This window comes from Leptodactylus fuscus, chromosome 6 (genome assembly GCF_031893055.1).
Source record: "Leptodactylus fuscus isolate aLepFus1 chromosome 6, aLepFus1.hap2, whole genome shotgun sequence".
In the NCBI taxonomy this organism is placed as follows: Eukaryota; Metazoa; Chordata; class Amphibia; order Anura; family Leptodactylidae; genus Leptodactylus; species Leptodactylus fuscus.
The window spans coordinates 121,374,070-121,389,966 of NC_134270.1; the positions used below are offsets into that span (position 1 = coordinate 121,374,070).

Here is a 15,897-nt window from a genome sequence, read left to right on the forward strand (position 1 = left end):
CCTATACCTTCCCCAATTACTCCATATAACTTCTCCCTATATCTCCTCCTATTACTCCATATAACCACTCCCTATATCTCCTCCTATTACTCCATATAACCTCTCCCTATATCTCCTCCTATTACTCCATATAACATCTCCCTATATCTCCTCCTATTACTCCATATAACCTCTCCCTATATCTCCTCCTATTACTCCATATAACATCTCCCTATATCTCCTCCTATTACTCCATATAACCTCTCCCTATATCTCCTCCTATTACTCCATATAACCTCTCCCTATATCTCCTCCTATTACTCCATATAACATCTCCTTATATCTCCTCCTATTACTCCATATAACATCTCCCTATATCTCCTCCTATTACTCCATATAACCTCTCCCTATATCTCCTCCTATTACTCCGTATAACCTCTCTCTATATCTCCTCCTATTACTCCATATAACATCTCCCTATATCTCCTCCTATTATTCTATATAACCTGCCCCTATATCTCCATATAACCTGCATTGCCGCCCCTGCTACCTCATCTGTCACCCCCTCTACCTCTTAGATTGTAAGCTCTTGCGAGCAGGGCTCTCAGTCCCATTTCTCTGTAATGTATCTTTTTGTCTGTATTTGAAGCCTACGAATTGTACAGCTCTGCGGAATATGTTAGCTCTATATAAATAAAATGTATTATTATAATTTTTATTATTTTATTACATCTCTTTATATCTCTTCCTATTACTCCATAGAATCTCTCCTTCAGTGATGTATACAGTCCTCTGTCCTCCATCAGAAATACTCTTGTTATATGGCCTTCGTCCACATGTCTTCTGTGCGGTGCTCTCTCCTGTCATTGCTGGCTCCATTGTGTCCTCCCCTCCATCACTATAACCTGAACTCCCCCTCCCCCTCCTTTTTTCCAGGCCTGGTGACGTCACTGGCAGCCTCAGCTTCAGCACCACGGAGAGCAGCCTCTCCCCAGCCTTCCTGAGCTCTGCTCCATCCATCCTGCTAGCCCATAGGAGGGGGCAGAGAGCCACAGGCCTGCAGGAGGAGGTGGGGAGGGGTCCAGGCTGGTAGGGAGAAGCCTGCAGGCCTGCCGGTGGTTGGGAGCAGCCTTTGTGGGGATTGAGAGCCTGGTTCTTCAGCTTTGCATGGAACCGAGCTTCATTCAGTCGGCCATGGCTTTAGGCTTGCCATCTAAGAAGGCTTCTTCAAGGAACATTGCTGTGGAGAGAAAGAATCTTCTCACTGTGTGCAGGTATGACATTTAAATTAGTAGGCCAGCAAGGGGTGGAGGGTTAAAGGATAGTAAAAATGGCTTTTGGTATTGAGAACCCTGGATGGGGTATTGGCACTAGTAAGTGTGAGTGAATAGAGGAAGGGTCCTGCAGAGACCAGCTTTGTGATTCATATTAGTAGATGGGATTGGAGGAGTGAGGATAATAGAGGGTTAATGAAATGTGGTTGCAACAATTTTCACAGGATATCATCATTGAAGGGAAGGACAGAGGCTGGCGGTGTATGGGAATGCATGTACAACGGTAACAGGAAGTGACATCACAACTACATATTGAGTGACTTAATGATAAGCTGTGCTGCCAGATTTAGAGTATATGGATATTTATAGGGTGTGAAAATGGAGGAAGTAGTCATTAACCCTATGCTAGAACATGCACTGACTCCGCATATCTGGAACACTGTCACATGTATGTTAAGCAATTGCATTCTTAGTGATTGTCTAATATACTTGTATTCAATATCACTACAATTCCGGTATATACAACAATGGTGAACATTAAATACAGAACATACACCTTTAATATAAAATATACACCTTTAATGACTATCAAATCGCTTTGGTTATGCAACTACATATTCTTAGTATCGATTGTACATTAAGATCTAAATGGAGCGTGTGGGTCTCAAATCGCCTCGCACCGCATTGTCCGCTGTCTGTTCTAGCTGGATCTCAGGAATATGTCACAGACCCCTGTACTTTGGATTGGAGAACCCGACATGTGGATTTTAATACAAAAATTCCAGAGCAAACAGCTTTGTGTGCATATCGTGTGCTTATTTCTATGGATTGAGCCAATGACCTTCTATAGGAATCGCTTCTCATGTGTGCGGTAGTTTGTACCTCTATCTCTGTGCAGTTCTTTAGTTCAGTATATACCTGTATAATTTTGGGTATACTTTAAATAATGGTCACTTATTTATTTTTCCCAGGGACAGTTTTCCTAAGCAAAGTAGTGGAAACAGTCTTAAAGGACCCCACTTCTGGTTCTTTTGAATGAGTTGAAGTGTTCCCAGAGAGTACATTTGTACCCTGTAGGTTAGGAGACCATAGCAGTGGTAGACTCCCTTTTGAAGTTACCATGTGACTTAAAGGGAATCTACCACCTCTCCAAACATATTCAGCTGTATTACAGATAAATTACAATATGCCTTTGTTATTTAGGTCTCTTTTTGTAGATTTGGAGTAAAACAACATTGAAGTAATTTGCAAATGAGGTTGGTACAATGGAGAGGAGGGTGGGTTTTTATCCCTGGGACAATTCTCAAGTAGGATGCACCCATCATGCTTGAGCAGCAGTCCCTGGGATAGGAGACCATTCCCCTCACCCCCCCAAATCCATATCCCATGCACCAACTGCCTCCAGGAAGCTGAAGGCCCACCTCCAGTGCACCAACTGCCTCCAGGAAGCTGTAGGCCCACCTCCAGTTCACCAACTGTCTCCAGGAATCTGAAGGCCCACCTCCAGTGCACCAACTGCCTTCAGGAACCTGAAGGCCCACCTCCAGTGCACCAACTGCCTTCAGGAAGCTGAAGGCCCACCTCCAGTGCACCAACTGCCTCCAGGAAGCTGAAGGCCTACCTCCAGTGTACAACTGCCTCCTGGAAGCTGAAGGCCCACCTCCACTGCACCAACTGCCTCCAGGAACCTAAAGGCCTACCTCCAGTGTACAACTGCCTCCAGGAAGCTGAAGGCCTACCTCCAGTGTACAACTGCCTCCAGGAAGCTGAAGGCCTACCTCCAGTGTACAACTGCCTCCTGGAAGCTGAAGGCCCACCTCCACTGCACCAACTGCCTCCTGGAAACTGAAGGCCTACTTCCAGTGCACCAATTGCCTCATTTACATCAGACTTCAAAGTTGTGTTTCTACAAACCTACAAAAAGGTGCATACATAGGAGCTATGTTTAATATCACTGTAATATGCTCTGTAAAATGGTGGTGGCTGTTGAATATGTTTGGAGGAGGTGGTAGGCTTCTTTTATGAACTTGATGGCTTGTTATTGTGATAGGCCATCAATGTCTATTTATTGGATATTCTACTGTAAGGATCTCCTGCCCACCATTGCTGTAGAATGAAGTGGCAGTGCTGTTGGGAGAGTGCTTGTGCCCCTTCTGCTATATTTTAGTGGCAAATTTCCTCTAATTATGTGACTTTGCATCATCCTGATAATGTAATAATTCTGCTGCCATTGCCCACTTATTATTAACCCTATTATTTTATACCTGTTCACCCAGGTTCTCAGTGAAGACTCTCCTGGAGAAATATACAGCAGAACCTATTGATGATTCCTCCGAAGAGTTTGTGAACTTTGCTGCAATTTTGGAACATATCCTAAGTCACCGCTTCAAAGGTGAGAGCTGAGGAAAGAGAAGAAAGCTGCCCATAGACGTTCAATAGCGGTCAGTCATATAACTGTTGTTTATCCCAATGACTTGCTCCTACTTAGTGACTATTGGCTGGCCCGTATTTTACTTTATGGAATCTTAAGTGTCACTTTTGAACAAGCTACATTGCAACTATGAAACAAAATCCAACAACTGGACTTTTTGCAGTGTTTTCAAGGTTACTTTGAATACCCAAATGGAACACTGAAGTTGTGGCATGGCTCACGAACTGTGGACTTTCTAGCCTTGAAGGCAAATGCCAATAGCTTAAGGTTCTTGGTTCTCAATGCATAGTCTGTAACAGGGCCCTACCTATCATGTGCCACATATAATAATATCTAGTTGCCCTAAGAAGCAGAAGGGCTAATGAGCCCGCTCAGTCACCTGGGCCTTTTAGCAATTGCTACTTCTGCACCCCTTATAACTTATAACTACACCCTGACTTAAAGGTATTATCCAAGTTTAGACACTATTGTGCAATACTAAACAAGGCAGACTTTTTTTTCTCTTTGTGGTGCTTGTGTACAACATTTTTTGCCCTGTGCATATTTAGTGTAAACTATGTACAATGTTGTATTGATAACATATTTGTTCATTTATAGGCCATGTTAGCTGGTTTAGCACAGATGGGCAAAGAGGATTCTGGGATTATATCCGCATTGCTTGCAGTAAAGTACCCAATAACTGCATCAGCAGTATTGAGAATATGGAGAACATTAGCACATCAAGAGCAAAGGTCAGTAGTGGTGTAAGAATGTACATGTAATGTTATACCCCTTGGTTCCAGACAGAGGAGATGGAGTCTCATAATACTGTACTTGCTTTTTTCTGAGTCCTACACTGTCCCAGAGTCTCTGGGCATCCTATGTGATGCAGCTTCAGCCTGTTTTCTTTGCTTGTGATAGGTTTCTTCCTATTATTTCTTACAAGCAGGAGGCAGAAAGAGCATGCATCTCATAGAAGTACACCGGAGAATCTGCACACACAATGCTAATATATTGATGACCAAAGTGGGTCACTAAACTCCTTCTGCCCTAGATTAGGCAGAAATGTATAAATACACTGTGTAGTAAGGAGGGGCTGATAAAGGTGCACAATCACTTTTGGCAGTTTCTGTTTATGCTATGTTTTATTGTAGGGACGAGCTTGGATCCGTCTGGCACTTATGGAGAAGAGACTTTCAGAGTACATAGTGACAGCATTAAGAGACACCAGGACCACCAGGTGAGCAACAAACTCATTTTATAATAACTGTACTTTATTTAAAGAAATAAATACAATGGAATACCATGTTTTGATGTCAGGCTGTAAAAATTGCTTTTAAGTTTATGGATACCTAAGGCACGCATAACATCATAATTCAGGGTTACTACAGGGGGCGTTACCTGAAGCCCCTTCAATACAAGATCTCCACATAGGTCTCTTTCCATGTGCTATAGATAATTATGGGATAACTCTGTCTTATGACTCTTAGTTGATATGGTCTCTACTACTTCTAAAGCTGGAAAAGCCAACTTCATATTTTTGTTTTACTAGACTGCATCCATATTATTTCAATGCACATTAGAAAAGAAAATTCATATTTTAAAGGGACAGTACACTGGCCTTCATAATGTAGACCCTCTGTAATAAACCAGATGACATTGAATTGTGACCTTGGATGACCAGTCAGGCAAGTGACAGGGACACTTACTTTTTCAGGAGATTTTATGACGATGGAGCCATCTTACTGCGTGAAGAGTCGTCGGTACTCACAGGGATGCTGATAGGCCTGAGTGCCATTGACTTCAGGTAAAAATACCATCTAAGGGAACCTGGAAAACCTTCTAAGGGTAAAATATTCTTCCCATTCATTTCAAAAGCCTTTCTGAATACAAAGTCTAACTTGGATCTTATACTACCTTGCAGCTTTTGTTTGAAGGGAGAAGGCATTGATGGAAAGACTCCAGCAGTCATAGACTATACCCCATACTTGAAGTTCACACAGAGGTGAGTGTAAAGGGCAGACTTGTTGGATGCGGTTGTGCAAATATGTACGTCTGCTGATTTAAAGGGAACTTGACATGAAAATGTTGTTCAATCCGCAGAAGTTGATTATAGAGTTTTGCAGAAAAAAACTTACAATATAACTTGTCATGTCTGTTGAACTCTTTGTTCTTTCTAGGTTGAGACTTCAAGGAACCAATCCTATCAGTGATTGACAGCCCACACTCTATGACTGTGAATATATGTCAGTCACTGAAAGGATCACCTCCTTTACTTTGTAACCTAGAGAAGCAGATATTTCAATGGATAAATGACAAGTTATACTGAATCTATTTCCTAAAAGCTGCACATCTGTTCTGTTCCTGCTCTATAACATGCTGCCTGCACATTGAACAGTATTTTCCATATGACTGGTTCCCTTTAAATGGGTTGTATGCGATTGAAAGGCCTGGCTACTGTTGTCCAAAAATGGCATTACTCTTACATGGGCATTAAAGCTGCTATGTGGCTCTACAACTAAGTGATCAATCATTGCTTTGGGACCACCACATGTTATCCCACTATCATTGGGGCGTCAGTATGTGCTTTGACCTCACCATGTACATTATCTCTGTACTATGACACACTATTGTGTGACATCACTGTGTGCACTATTCTTGGACTGTGAGGTAGCTGTGTATATTATCTCATTATGGTGATAATAATGTAAATATGATCATTTTTACTGTGGCATTCCTATTTGTATTATTTCTGTATTGTGGCATCACTTTGTGCATTATTCCTTAGTGATACCAAAATGATCTTGAGACTTTCAAGTTGTGAACCTGCCAAATGTAGTCTTGGTTGAGTGGGGCTCGAATAACTGTTGTGTTATAGGTAACATTGGTATATGTGGGCCATGTTAGGCATTTCCACTGACAATACAAAACAAGGACAGACAGCCCAAAAAAATATGAATGCAGTGCTTGCAATCCAAAATGAGACCAAAAAACACTTACATACCCCGTAGTCTTGAAACGGTGAGCGTCACCCAGGAGTCGCTGACGCAAGGGATGTTATCCCCGTAGATAACTTGTCCTCAATGGAAAACTGCAAATGGTGTCTCCCAGCACAAGTACAGACTCCGAAGTTGTTCTTAATAAAACGTAGCATTTATTATTTTTTAGCATACAGCTGGTTAAAATTACATTAGTGGTGGTGGGGTCGGTAGACAAAAGCTTTGGTCTACCGACCCCACCGCCACTAATGTAATTTTAACCAGCTGTATGCTAAAAAAAATAATAAAAGCTAAGTTTTATTAAGAACAACTTCAGAGTCTGTACTCGTGCTGGGAGACACCATTTGCAGATTTCCACTGACAGTCACACTAGCATCTCTTTCCTATTGTTCTAGTCAGTCAGAAGACCAGAACAACAGTCTGACCGCTGTAATAGCAATTACACATGGAGCCCAGTTGACCCCATTGACTTACACAACCCATGGACAAGACAGCAACCATGATTAGTATACAATCCCTCTAAATTAGTTTTACCTATACACAGTGAAGCAGCAGAAGCAATCTATCCAGTCTATCCATTTGCCACTCATCGTTTTCTGCAAGAATCCTTTGTGATCTTTGACTGTTCACCAAACATGCAATATGACAATTTATTAATGATTCCCTACATTCTGCAGGTTTCATGTCTCAGATTTATTAAAGGGGTTTTCCCATAAATTAAACTGTCTGCAGGTCACTGATCCCTAGGGGTCTAATCACTGGGACCCTTGTTCTCTAATCACACTTCATAGGACTGAGTGGTGGTCAGCAGTCCCATTAAGTTTAGGGCTTTACAGGACTTCAAAAATATGGCTGCTTTCTTCTTCTCAGGAAGTGACCGCAGTCTCATGTTGGTTGGTCACATGACCATGCTGCAGCTCAGTCCCATCCATTTTAATGAGATGGAAATGTGTCATTGCCATGATTCCAATGGACATGTAATGATAAGACTTTTGTTGTTGTGAATGGAACACTCTGTTCTTGTGATCTGAGAATGGAGGTTGGCAGTGGATGAACCATTACCATTAAGCAGTCTCCAAAGGTGCCATGAATAAATTGTTAAAAAAGGCTCAGAGTGGCATAAATACAGTCCTGTTTACCTCCACCAATCCCCCACTGTTGACACTCTCCTGGTCAATGTACAGAAAAGGTCTGTTCCACCAGTCAATGACCACAGCAGTCACCAGCCTCAGCCATTAATTGGATGCTCAGTAATTATTGTGTACAGAGAGATCGTGAAGCAGAGACTGGTGAGGACCCTGGCAGCGTCAGAGGATAGATAAAGGTGAGTATTACCGCTTTTGGGTTTTTATGCCACTCTAAGCCTTTATAAATGATCTGTGGACAATCCCTCTAAGTCGCTGCTGCATTGATCACATTGTGAGGTCTATAAGTTCTTGTCTATAGCTGAAAGACTTTTTATTCAACTGAAATGAAGTTTCTTCTTGGTCCCACTCTTACTTACCCTTCTCTTCCCAGCTATGACTACCTGAGTGAAGAAGAAGATCGAGAGAGTGTGGGTGGCAGTAGCAGTGAAGATAGCTCTCCAGAACATCCCTATTTGCCACTTCTCACAGATGAGGAGAGTTGGTATAGCAAATGGCGTAAGATGGAACAGAAATTTCGTATTGTCTATGCACAAAAGGTAGGTGATGTAAAATATAATCAGTGATACCCCCCTCCCCTTCCGTGTTCCATATGCCCCTTTAGGACATTGATATAATAGAGGGGGATCACTCATGTTGAACCCAAATCTTAGAGTGAATATCCACTAAACAAGAGCAGTTCTTGCATTGATGGACTTGGCCCATTGTACAATTTTCATGCTGCAGGATAAATCTATGCCTGCATGCAACTTGCCCTGGCAGTAATAACTGGTGGCTGAAGCCAGAGCCACAGTGACAGCCGACTGTCAGATATCAATTTAATGTATTTTTTTCATATTTTAGGTTAGTGTGTAGTGTACATAGAAACTGTGAACTGAATAAGCAAATTGCTGAGCAGGTATTTCCCAATTTGTTAATGCATCTTTAAAATGGCATTTTCTGGTGAACATATGCCTGGAATATTGGAGTTTTTTGCTTTTCGTGTTTATGGATTTTCTTCTTCCTTCCGTTACGGTTGTACTCGGGAAGCAGCCTTCTGATCTGTAACACTTTTACTTTTCCATCTCATTATATGATCAATAGAGACTTTAGTTAATCTGAAGACAAATCAATGAGAAGAACCTGCTATAAAGCGCTGTGTAGTGATGACTGATGTACAGTGTCCTGTATGAGGTAGATGATCTAATGAGTGTGTTCTCACATTACTGGAAGTGCATCAGCAGATGAGGATGACTAATGTCTTCTTATGTATATACGTCTGGGAGGTGGGAGGTAGATTGGTTGATTTTCCTTGAAGATAATGAAGTGAGGGTTTTTATGTACCCCTTGCACAGAAGTAGTCAATGATGTGATGATATTTTCCAGTTTATAGTCATGACTCCATTGTAATATGTGCTCACTCCATAAACCCTATGTTCTCATATAAGGCAAGAGCAGCACTAGCTTCCCAGGCTGTGCCACTGCTTATGGGCACTTGCATCTGAAGAAATGGCCATAGTAGCACTTGGAAATTCTGTTCATATTTATAAAAAGCAGAACTTCTCAAACTATGAGCATCAGATGCCCATAAAGAAGGATTGTTACGAACAATCTGAAGCATCCAACACTAAGGGTTTAATTTACAACCAATGTTTTCCTACTGACAGACTCCGTGTAAAAGTGTTTACGATAGGTGATTATTATCAGATCCGTGGGGTTTGACAGCATTCAGATGAGAACAGCCTCTATACTACTTGACAAGCACAGTGCTGTACGTTGTATAATACTACACTACACTACACTACAAACAGGCCATGTGGTATCATATGGTCTATGATATGGAAGCCACACTTAAGGAGCACCACTGCCACTTTCCTCAGCTGATCTGTAGGGGTCCTGGGTGTCAGTTCCATGCCAATCTGATATTGATGACCTATCTTAGGATATCAACAGCTGAGGGGTAAGGACAGAGGGAAAAACACAGTCCACTTGCAAAAAAAAGTTAAAAAATATGTATAATTCTTGAGAAAAACTCACAATCCATGCAGTGAAACCGGGTGCACGGACTAGAGGAGTTCTGACGGCCCAGAATGTATCCAAAATAGCAAAGTCGAAGCAGAGTACAGCAACCATGAATATAAAAATCCAAATTTTATTTAGTCCATTTAAAAATTAGACAAAGATATGTTCAGATGGCAAAAGTGATCCCCATTGAATAAGAAGAGCATCCTGGTTGACGCGTTTCGGAAGTAGTATTCCTTAGTCGTAGCCTATCTTAGGATAGGTCATCAATGTTTTATTCACTATAAACCTGTTTTAATGTAAGAATTTTATGAAACCATCAAGAGCAGCAATTCCCAACATACGTGCTTTGGAAACCTGCCAGGGGGATGCAAAACTCTGGTTCGGAAGATGACAGCATACCTTCATGAAACATGATCTGCATCCTTAGATCGCTTTTTTTTACTCTTGGTGAAAAAATATTTGATAGGAGTCTCAGGAGTTTAACATAGTTGGGAGAAATACTGATACAGAGAGTAGAAGAACTCATAAGTCCAGTGCATTCAGGAGTTAAACTCCATCTCAACCTGACAATCCACCTAACGTGATTGACAAACTCCTTTCAGTGCAGCTTGTACTCTCAGCAGTGGTACACTTAAAGGAGCTTGTCAGGATAGGTTAGGTGGGCAAAGGTTGATTTAGCTTGTGAATACAACTGGATTCATGATGTCTTTTGGACTTTTTGCCCATTTTTCTATTGGGCAGGAAAATTTTCCAAAAGGATTATTTAGTCATTCTAGCGCAAATTCAAAGTATGTATTATATCCTCCTTGTTGTGTTATCTCCACAGGGGTATCTGGAGGAGCTCGTCCGTTTGCGAGAGTCTCAGCTAAAGAATCTAGAAGCTGAGAATAAGAGGCTGACTCAGAGACTCACCGAGCAAGCGGAACAAAGTCTTCAAGAAAAGCACCAGCTGGAGGGAGTCATCCTCGAACTGCAGGAACAGCTGTGAGTGAGAAAGCACATGGACCTCATTGTATTAGTGAGGAGTGAATATCTAACCATGAGTTGTGACCTTAGCCCTGGCCAGATGCTCTTCAAAGAAACCATACATTGACCACATGTCCTGTCTAATCTAAAGTCATCCAACATCTCGCATGGCACTTTTTTCCTAAGCCATGTGTGTCAGAAAGACCCTTGTCCGTGGGACATATTCATAGCACACTGAGCCCTAAGATGGCACAGACTGAACTGTTGTGATATCTGGGCTCAGGGGTCCAGCACAAGTTCATAATAAGGACGACATGCCTATCTACCACAAACTAATATCTGTGTACATCCAAACCTACCACTAAACCCCCAATGGACATCCCATCTTTATCCACACACCGTGACTATACACAGGGGCATGGAAAAATAAAGTGCACACACTTGAAGCATTGAATGTTGCTTTGTAATAAAAACCTTCCAAAAACATCACATCAACCATGACAATGGAATCTCCTATAGGAAATAAGTAAGTTTGATATGGATTCTTCCCAAAGGGGAAGGGGGCATATACATAACATTGTGGGAAGTCATAACTAATATGGGCATACTGACAGAGGGCACCTAATGATGTAGGGTCTACACTTGGATAAAGGCAACATTTGCCAGTCCCTACCAGACATACCTATCATACACTGTGGCATTTCATAACTAGAGCATTCTTTCCCTGTAATTCCAGCACTGGGCTACTCCCTTCTGAAAATGCCCCCATCAAACAGTTCAACTCAAGCATTGGGGCCCCTCTGGTAAACCAGTGGCCCTCCCTGGGCACCCTTAATGATAACGAGACATCTGTTAAGCCCTCGCTGTACAGGAGGTAAGACACAACACCACAAGACATCTTTAGTCTGAACGTTCGTTAAGTATGCACCATATTTCTCATGTCCTGATGTTAACGCATCACAAACTGACTCATTTAAAGGAATCTTCCACTTTTACATTGCCTTTTCTGTTTGTCGTTTTGTGACTTGTCTCAATGCTGTAGACCATATTTATGTGGGATCAAACCTTACTTAGATGTTTGTATTATTGGACATTTATTTTACTGGCTTTTAGGATCAGATACTTAAAAGAGCATCCTGATCAATAGTATTTACAGATTTGGGTACAACATGAATGACTTATTGGAAAAATGGTTGCTCCATGAACCATATCATATCAAGCTAACAAATAATGATGCCCATGAAAAGCAGAAGGGGTATCAATGCAGTTACCATTACTTACCATTCTGGGACCCCATCTAATAGATATTTATGCTGCAGCTTACGGAAATGTCAATGTCCTATATCAGAATAGCTCGGTAGCTGCTATACATAAAAAGATACTGTTTGGGATCTGCAGTAGTCACAAACAACTTCAATATAATGAGTGAGAGGTTTCCATGGTCTCGCCCCTTTTAGTAGCTTCCTTGACTGGCGTATCTACTCCTAGTCTTCTGCAATAAATCTCACTCCATCTTCTTTGTTCGCTTTAAGTCCACTGATGGATTCAAAGCTTTGCTGCTTTTGCAAGGGATCATGAGAGACTATTTAAAGGGGTTGTATCGCAAACAAAACTGATCCCCTATCCACAGGATTGTGACAAAGTGTCTTATTGGTGGAGGTCTGACCATTGCGTGCTCCATTGAATATGGGGTCCTGCATCCTCCTTGTTTGAATAGAATGGCGGTCCTTTCAATGCTGTGAGACTGGTAAAGTTAGTAGAGTACAGCTTCTCCATTTAACATCTGTTCTCTGTGGAAGGAGGATGTGGTGGTACAGAAAATTCATACTACATGTGAAGAATGCTCTGAACTCACTGAGCCTTCTAGCTGACATTTGTAAATCTGAAGCATCCTTAAAATGATCCGACCTTACCAAGTTCAGTGATAAAGGAGAGAAAATTAAAGGTGTTGTGCAAGATTAGATAAAATATGGCTATTTACTTTTTTTTCTTCTCTACTCTTAACCTGTGGAAAGCGCTGGTATGTTTATGGAATAAAAAAAAGCCACCCCTTTACTACCTCCTCTCATGATGCCCTGTCTCACCCTGTCACAGGATCTCTATGATATCAGATTGTCTGCAGAGGACCTACTGTTTGAAAAATGGTTGTCCAAACTGGACAATCCTTAATGTTCGGGAACAGAGACTGCAGGATACACAAGTGTAAACTCTACCAAGTGTGAAGATGAGATGAGATAATCCTTTAATAGTTCCACCATGGGGAAATTCAGTGTGTTACAGCAACATGATAATACAGTAATATGTTACAAGAAAGAACACATACAAGCTCATAGCAGATAAAAAAGATACTCGGTGTCATAGAAAGTAAAGGAAAAGAAAGACATCAGGATCATTTAGTTTTCTGTGCAGAGTGACCTCCGCTTAGCCACCTGCCCACTGTCTGCATTACAATAACTATGTCCGAGGCTGACATTGTGTATATTCTTCTCTGCAGGCACAGCTACCTGAGCACAGAACATCTGTCTGCTGAGCTCAGTCTGAGCTCTGAGTCCCAAAGGGGAGAAGCAAAACAGGATGGAGAACCCTGGGGTCCTATTGGTAAGAAGTGTTATAGTCTTCTGAGAAATATGGCCAATGGTGCTTATGCAACAGTCCACTGTAAGTCTAAGTAATGCAGATATATACACCGAGTGTTTCTATAAAGCATTGTTCTCCAATCTGTGCTTCTTCGTCTGTTGCAATATTACTGTATAATTCCCAGCATGCCATGACAGCCACAACCTGGGGCATAGGAGTTGTAGGTTTGCAACAGCTGTCTAGGCACAGGTTAGAGAACACTGCTATAGGGGTGTACAGGTTGCAGTCACATCCTAGCACCTCTGACTCATCTGAGGACACTAGTACTATGACTGATTGGTGACTTTTTCTGGGGCTCTGCTATGGATTTTGCATCAGGACATGGGAGCTTTAAGTTAACCCTGTGTTTACATACTGCCATTATTGGCACTTGGACAAAATATAGTTCCATCTAACTGAGCAAATTCCCAGTGTGCTCCTCGCATAGCAAAAGTATACCATCTAGTATGACGTAATATTCCATTTTCATCCTGAGGAGGATGTATTTCTCTATACTGGTGGTTAAAGCAATATCTTGTATAACTCCATTCAGGTAACAATAGTGTTATGTTCCATAGAAGCCCCAAGATTGTTTCACAGGCTATCTAATAGGCACAGCATGGTTACTGTCCATCTCGGGCAGCATTCTCCAAGCCTTTGGTTCTCAAGCCTTTATAAAACTACACTTACCAGCATGCCTGGCAGGATTGTTGGGTATTACTATTGAGTTAGTATTTTGCCATTGCTGGGAGATTAACATATCTTCTATTGCCAGGGATAAGTAAAGTAGTCTGGGAAGGGAAATAAATTTTAATTAAAGGTAATTTACTAAGCAAGATGATAAGGCCCTCCACTCGGCTAAGTACTTTTTCACGGGTTACGGTAATCCTATTTCACAGATTCCTTGTAGACATGAGTTTATAGGAGGATCTGTGGATTTGGCCTGAAAAAAATAAGTGTCAGTTTTTTTCCTTGGATCTTAAACATCTTGTAAATACTGTAGATCCTTTAAAGTCTATGGTGCTGCCCGTTGGCCATTAGTACAATGGCTAGTACTCGGCCCAAGAAATCGGTCCGGTCATGTGAATGAGCTCTGAAGGGTCTGACCTTCAAACTTTAGTGGTTGTACTACCACTTTTCACCCACGACAAAGGCTTCATTGTCACAGTACCCCCCAATGCTAATTGATTTGCATTTTGGTGTCAAGTACGCTTATATGAACTATACGCTGCTGTCTCTGGAGACATTATAGATGTTTGACTAACTCAAGCTTTTTGTCCTCAGGTAAGGACCCCACCCCATCAATGTTGGGTCTCTGCGGATCTTTGGCATCTATTCCCAGCTGTAAATCTTTGCCAAGCCTGAAATCCAATGAATGCCTTGTCAGTAATAGCAGCGAGACAAGTCCTGCTGGGAGCCCCAGCTGAGACTTTCCTGCTAGACATTTCTATCACATTATTAACCGGCCACAAGATAAGAAGCCCAAGTCAGATTCAATATACCATTACATGTTCCCATGTATACGCACGGGCTCAGCTAGGACCTCCAACCTTTATCATGCCACTTTCTGAAAATGAATATTAATCGTATAAGAAGGACCTATAGAATAGCACACAACTCCTAATCCACAAGCCAACAGAAGATGAATATATTCAAGGATGTCCATTTCTTTGCACCTTTCCTTGAGACAACTTGAGTCTTGACCTATCACAACCTGGATGGAGACTCTGTAAATCCAATAATTTTATAAGTTTGGCACCAATATGATACAACTTCCATAACTTTATCCACTGCTCAACCTTCTAGAAAATGTTTGACCCCAAAATTTCTCCCTCACTCTCATGGACCAGTTGGAGACCTTCAACTCATGAACCCCATGAGGGCAGAAGTTGGTTTGGTTCCTTCATCTTCGACATTCATCATATGTTGTGTATCGTACCACTGGTACAAAACTGTGGTTGTCATGAAAACTGCCTTTTCCAGAGGATGCTGTGCAACTCTGTTCATTAAACTGATAAACTGTGTCTTTGAAGTTAGTTGGTGTTTTGGGGTTGAACCTAAGTGGTAGGATTATGGTCAAGTATACAGATCACGTCATACAATTATGGGTGGGCCATTTACAAGATATGGTGTACAAATATACAAAGCTGTGACTATTGGGACAGAACCTATATCGGAGGCATTGTAAGGAGTCTGCATTGCCGATTCCATTGTATAGGGCGAAACAAACTATAGGCAGATACCAAACTGATGGCTCCCATTATAGTCAATGAGGTCCATTCGACCATGATGGTGTATATTCTCTACCAGAACAGAAAAATGGAAATCCAAGCACAGACAGGAGTCCAACTTATTACTGGGAGTTGTAGTTTTACATCAGCTGGAGAGCACAGGTTTAGGAGAATTTATTTATTTATTACGCTTATTTTTATAGCGCCATCATATTCCGCAGCGCTTTACAGACAATGACAGTTACTGTCCCATATAGGGCTCACAATTTACAT

The 15,897-nt window shown here is 41.6% G+C and overlaps 1 protein-coding gene across 2 annotated transcripts; it reads left to right on the forward strand.

Annotated features, from left to right (window-relative positions):
* The first annotated feature begins 959 nt into the window (after nt 1–959).
* RUNDC3A (RUN domain containing 3A) lies at nt 960–15,438 on the forward strand. Of its 2 annotated transcripts, XM_075277170.1 has the most exons (11): nt 960–1,253; nt 3,530–3,645; nt 4,282–4,415; nt 4,818–4,903; nt 5,381–5,470; nt 5,588–5,668; nt 8,181–8,346; nt 10,638–10,795; nt 11,514–11,651; nt 13,272–13,375; nt 14,678–15,438. In XM_075277170.1, the coding sequence occupies exons 1-11, from the start codon at nt 1,147–1,149 to the stop codon at nt 14,818–14,820; spliced, it is 1,323 nt and encodes a 440-aa protein (XP_075133271.1). In that variant the 5' UTR covers nt 960–1,146; the 3' UTR covers nt 14,821–15,438. The 2 variants fall into 2 exon arrangements, with proteins under 2 accessions (XP_075133271.1, XP_075133272.1); XM_075277171.1 differs by lacking the exon at nt 11,514–11,651.
* The last annotated feature ends 459 nt before the right edge of the window (nt 15,439–15,897 follow it).

Bases quoted from the DNA above. Each gene is read 5' to 3' on its own strand.
- RUNDC3A (XM_075277170.1), top strand. From the start codon at position 1,147: ATGGAACCGAGCTTCATTCAGTCGGCCATGGCTTTAGGCTTGCCATCT. The intron at 4,904-5,380 runs GTGAGCAACAAA...TTACTTTTTCAG, and splicing joins AGAGACACCAGGACCACCAG to GAGATTTTATGACGATGGAG. The intron at 5,669-8,180 runs GTGAGTGTAAAG...TTCTCTTCCCAG, and splicing joins TACTTGAAGTTCACACAGAG to CTATGACTACCTGAGTGAAG.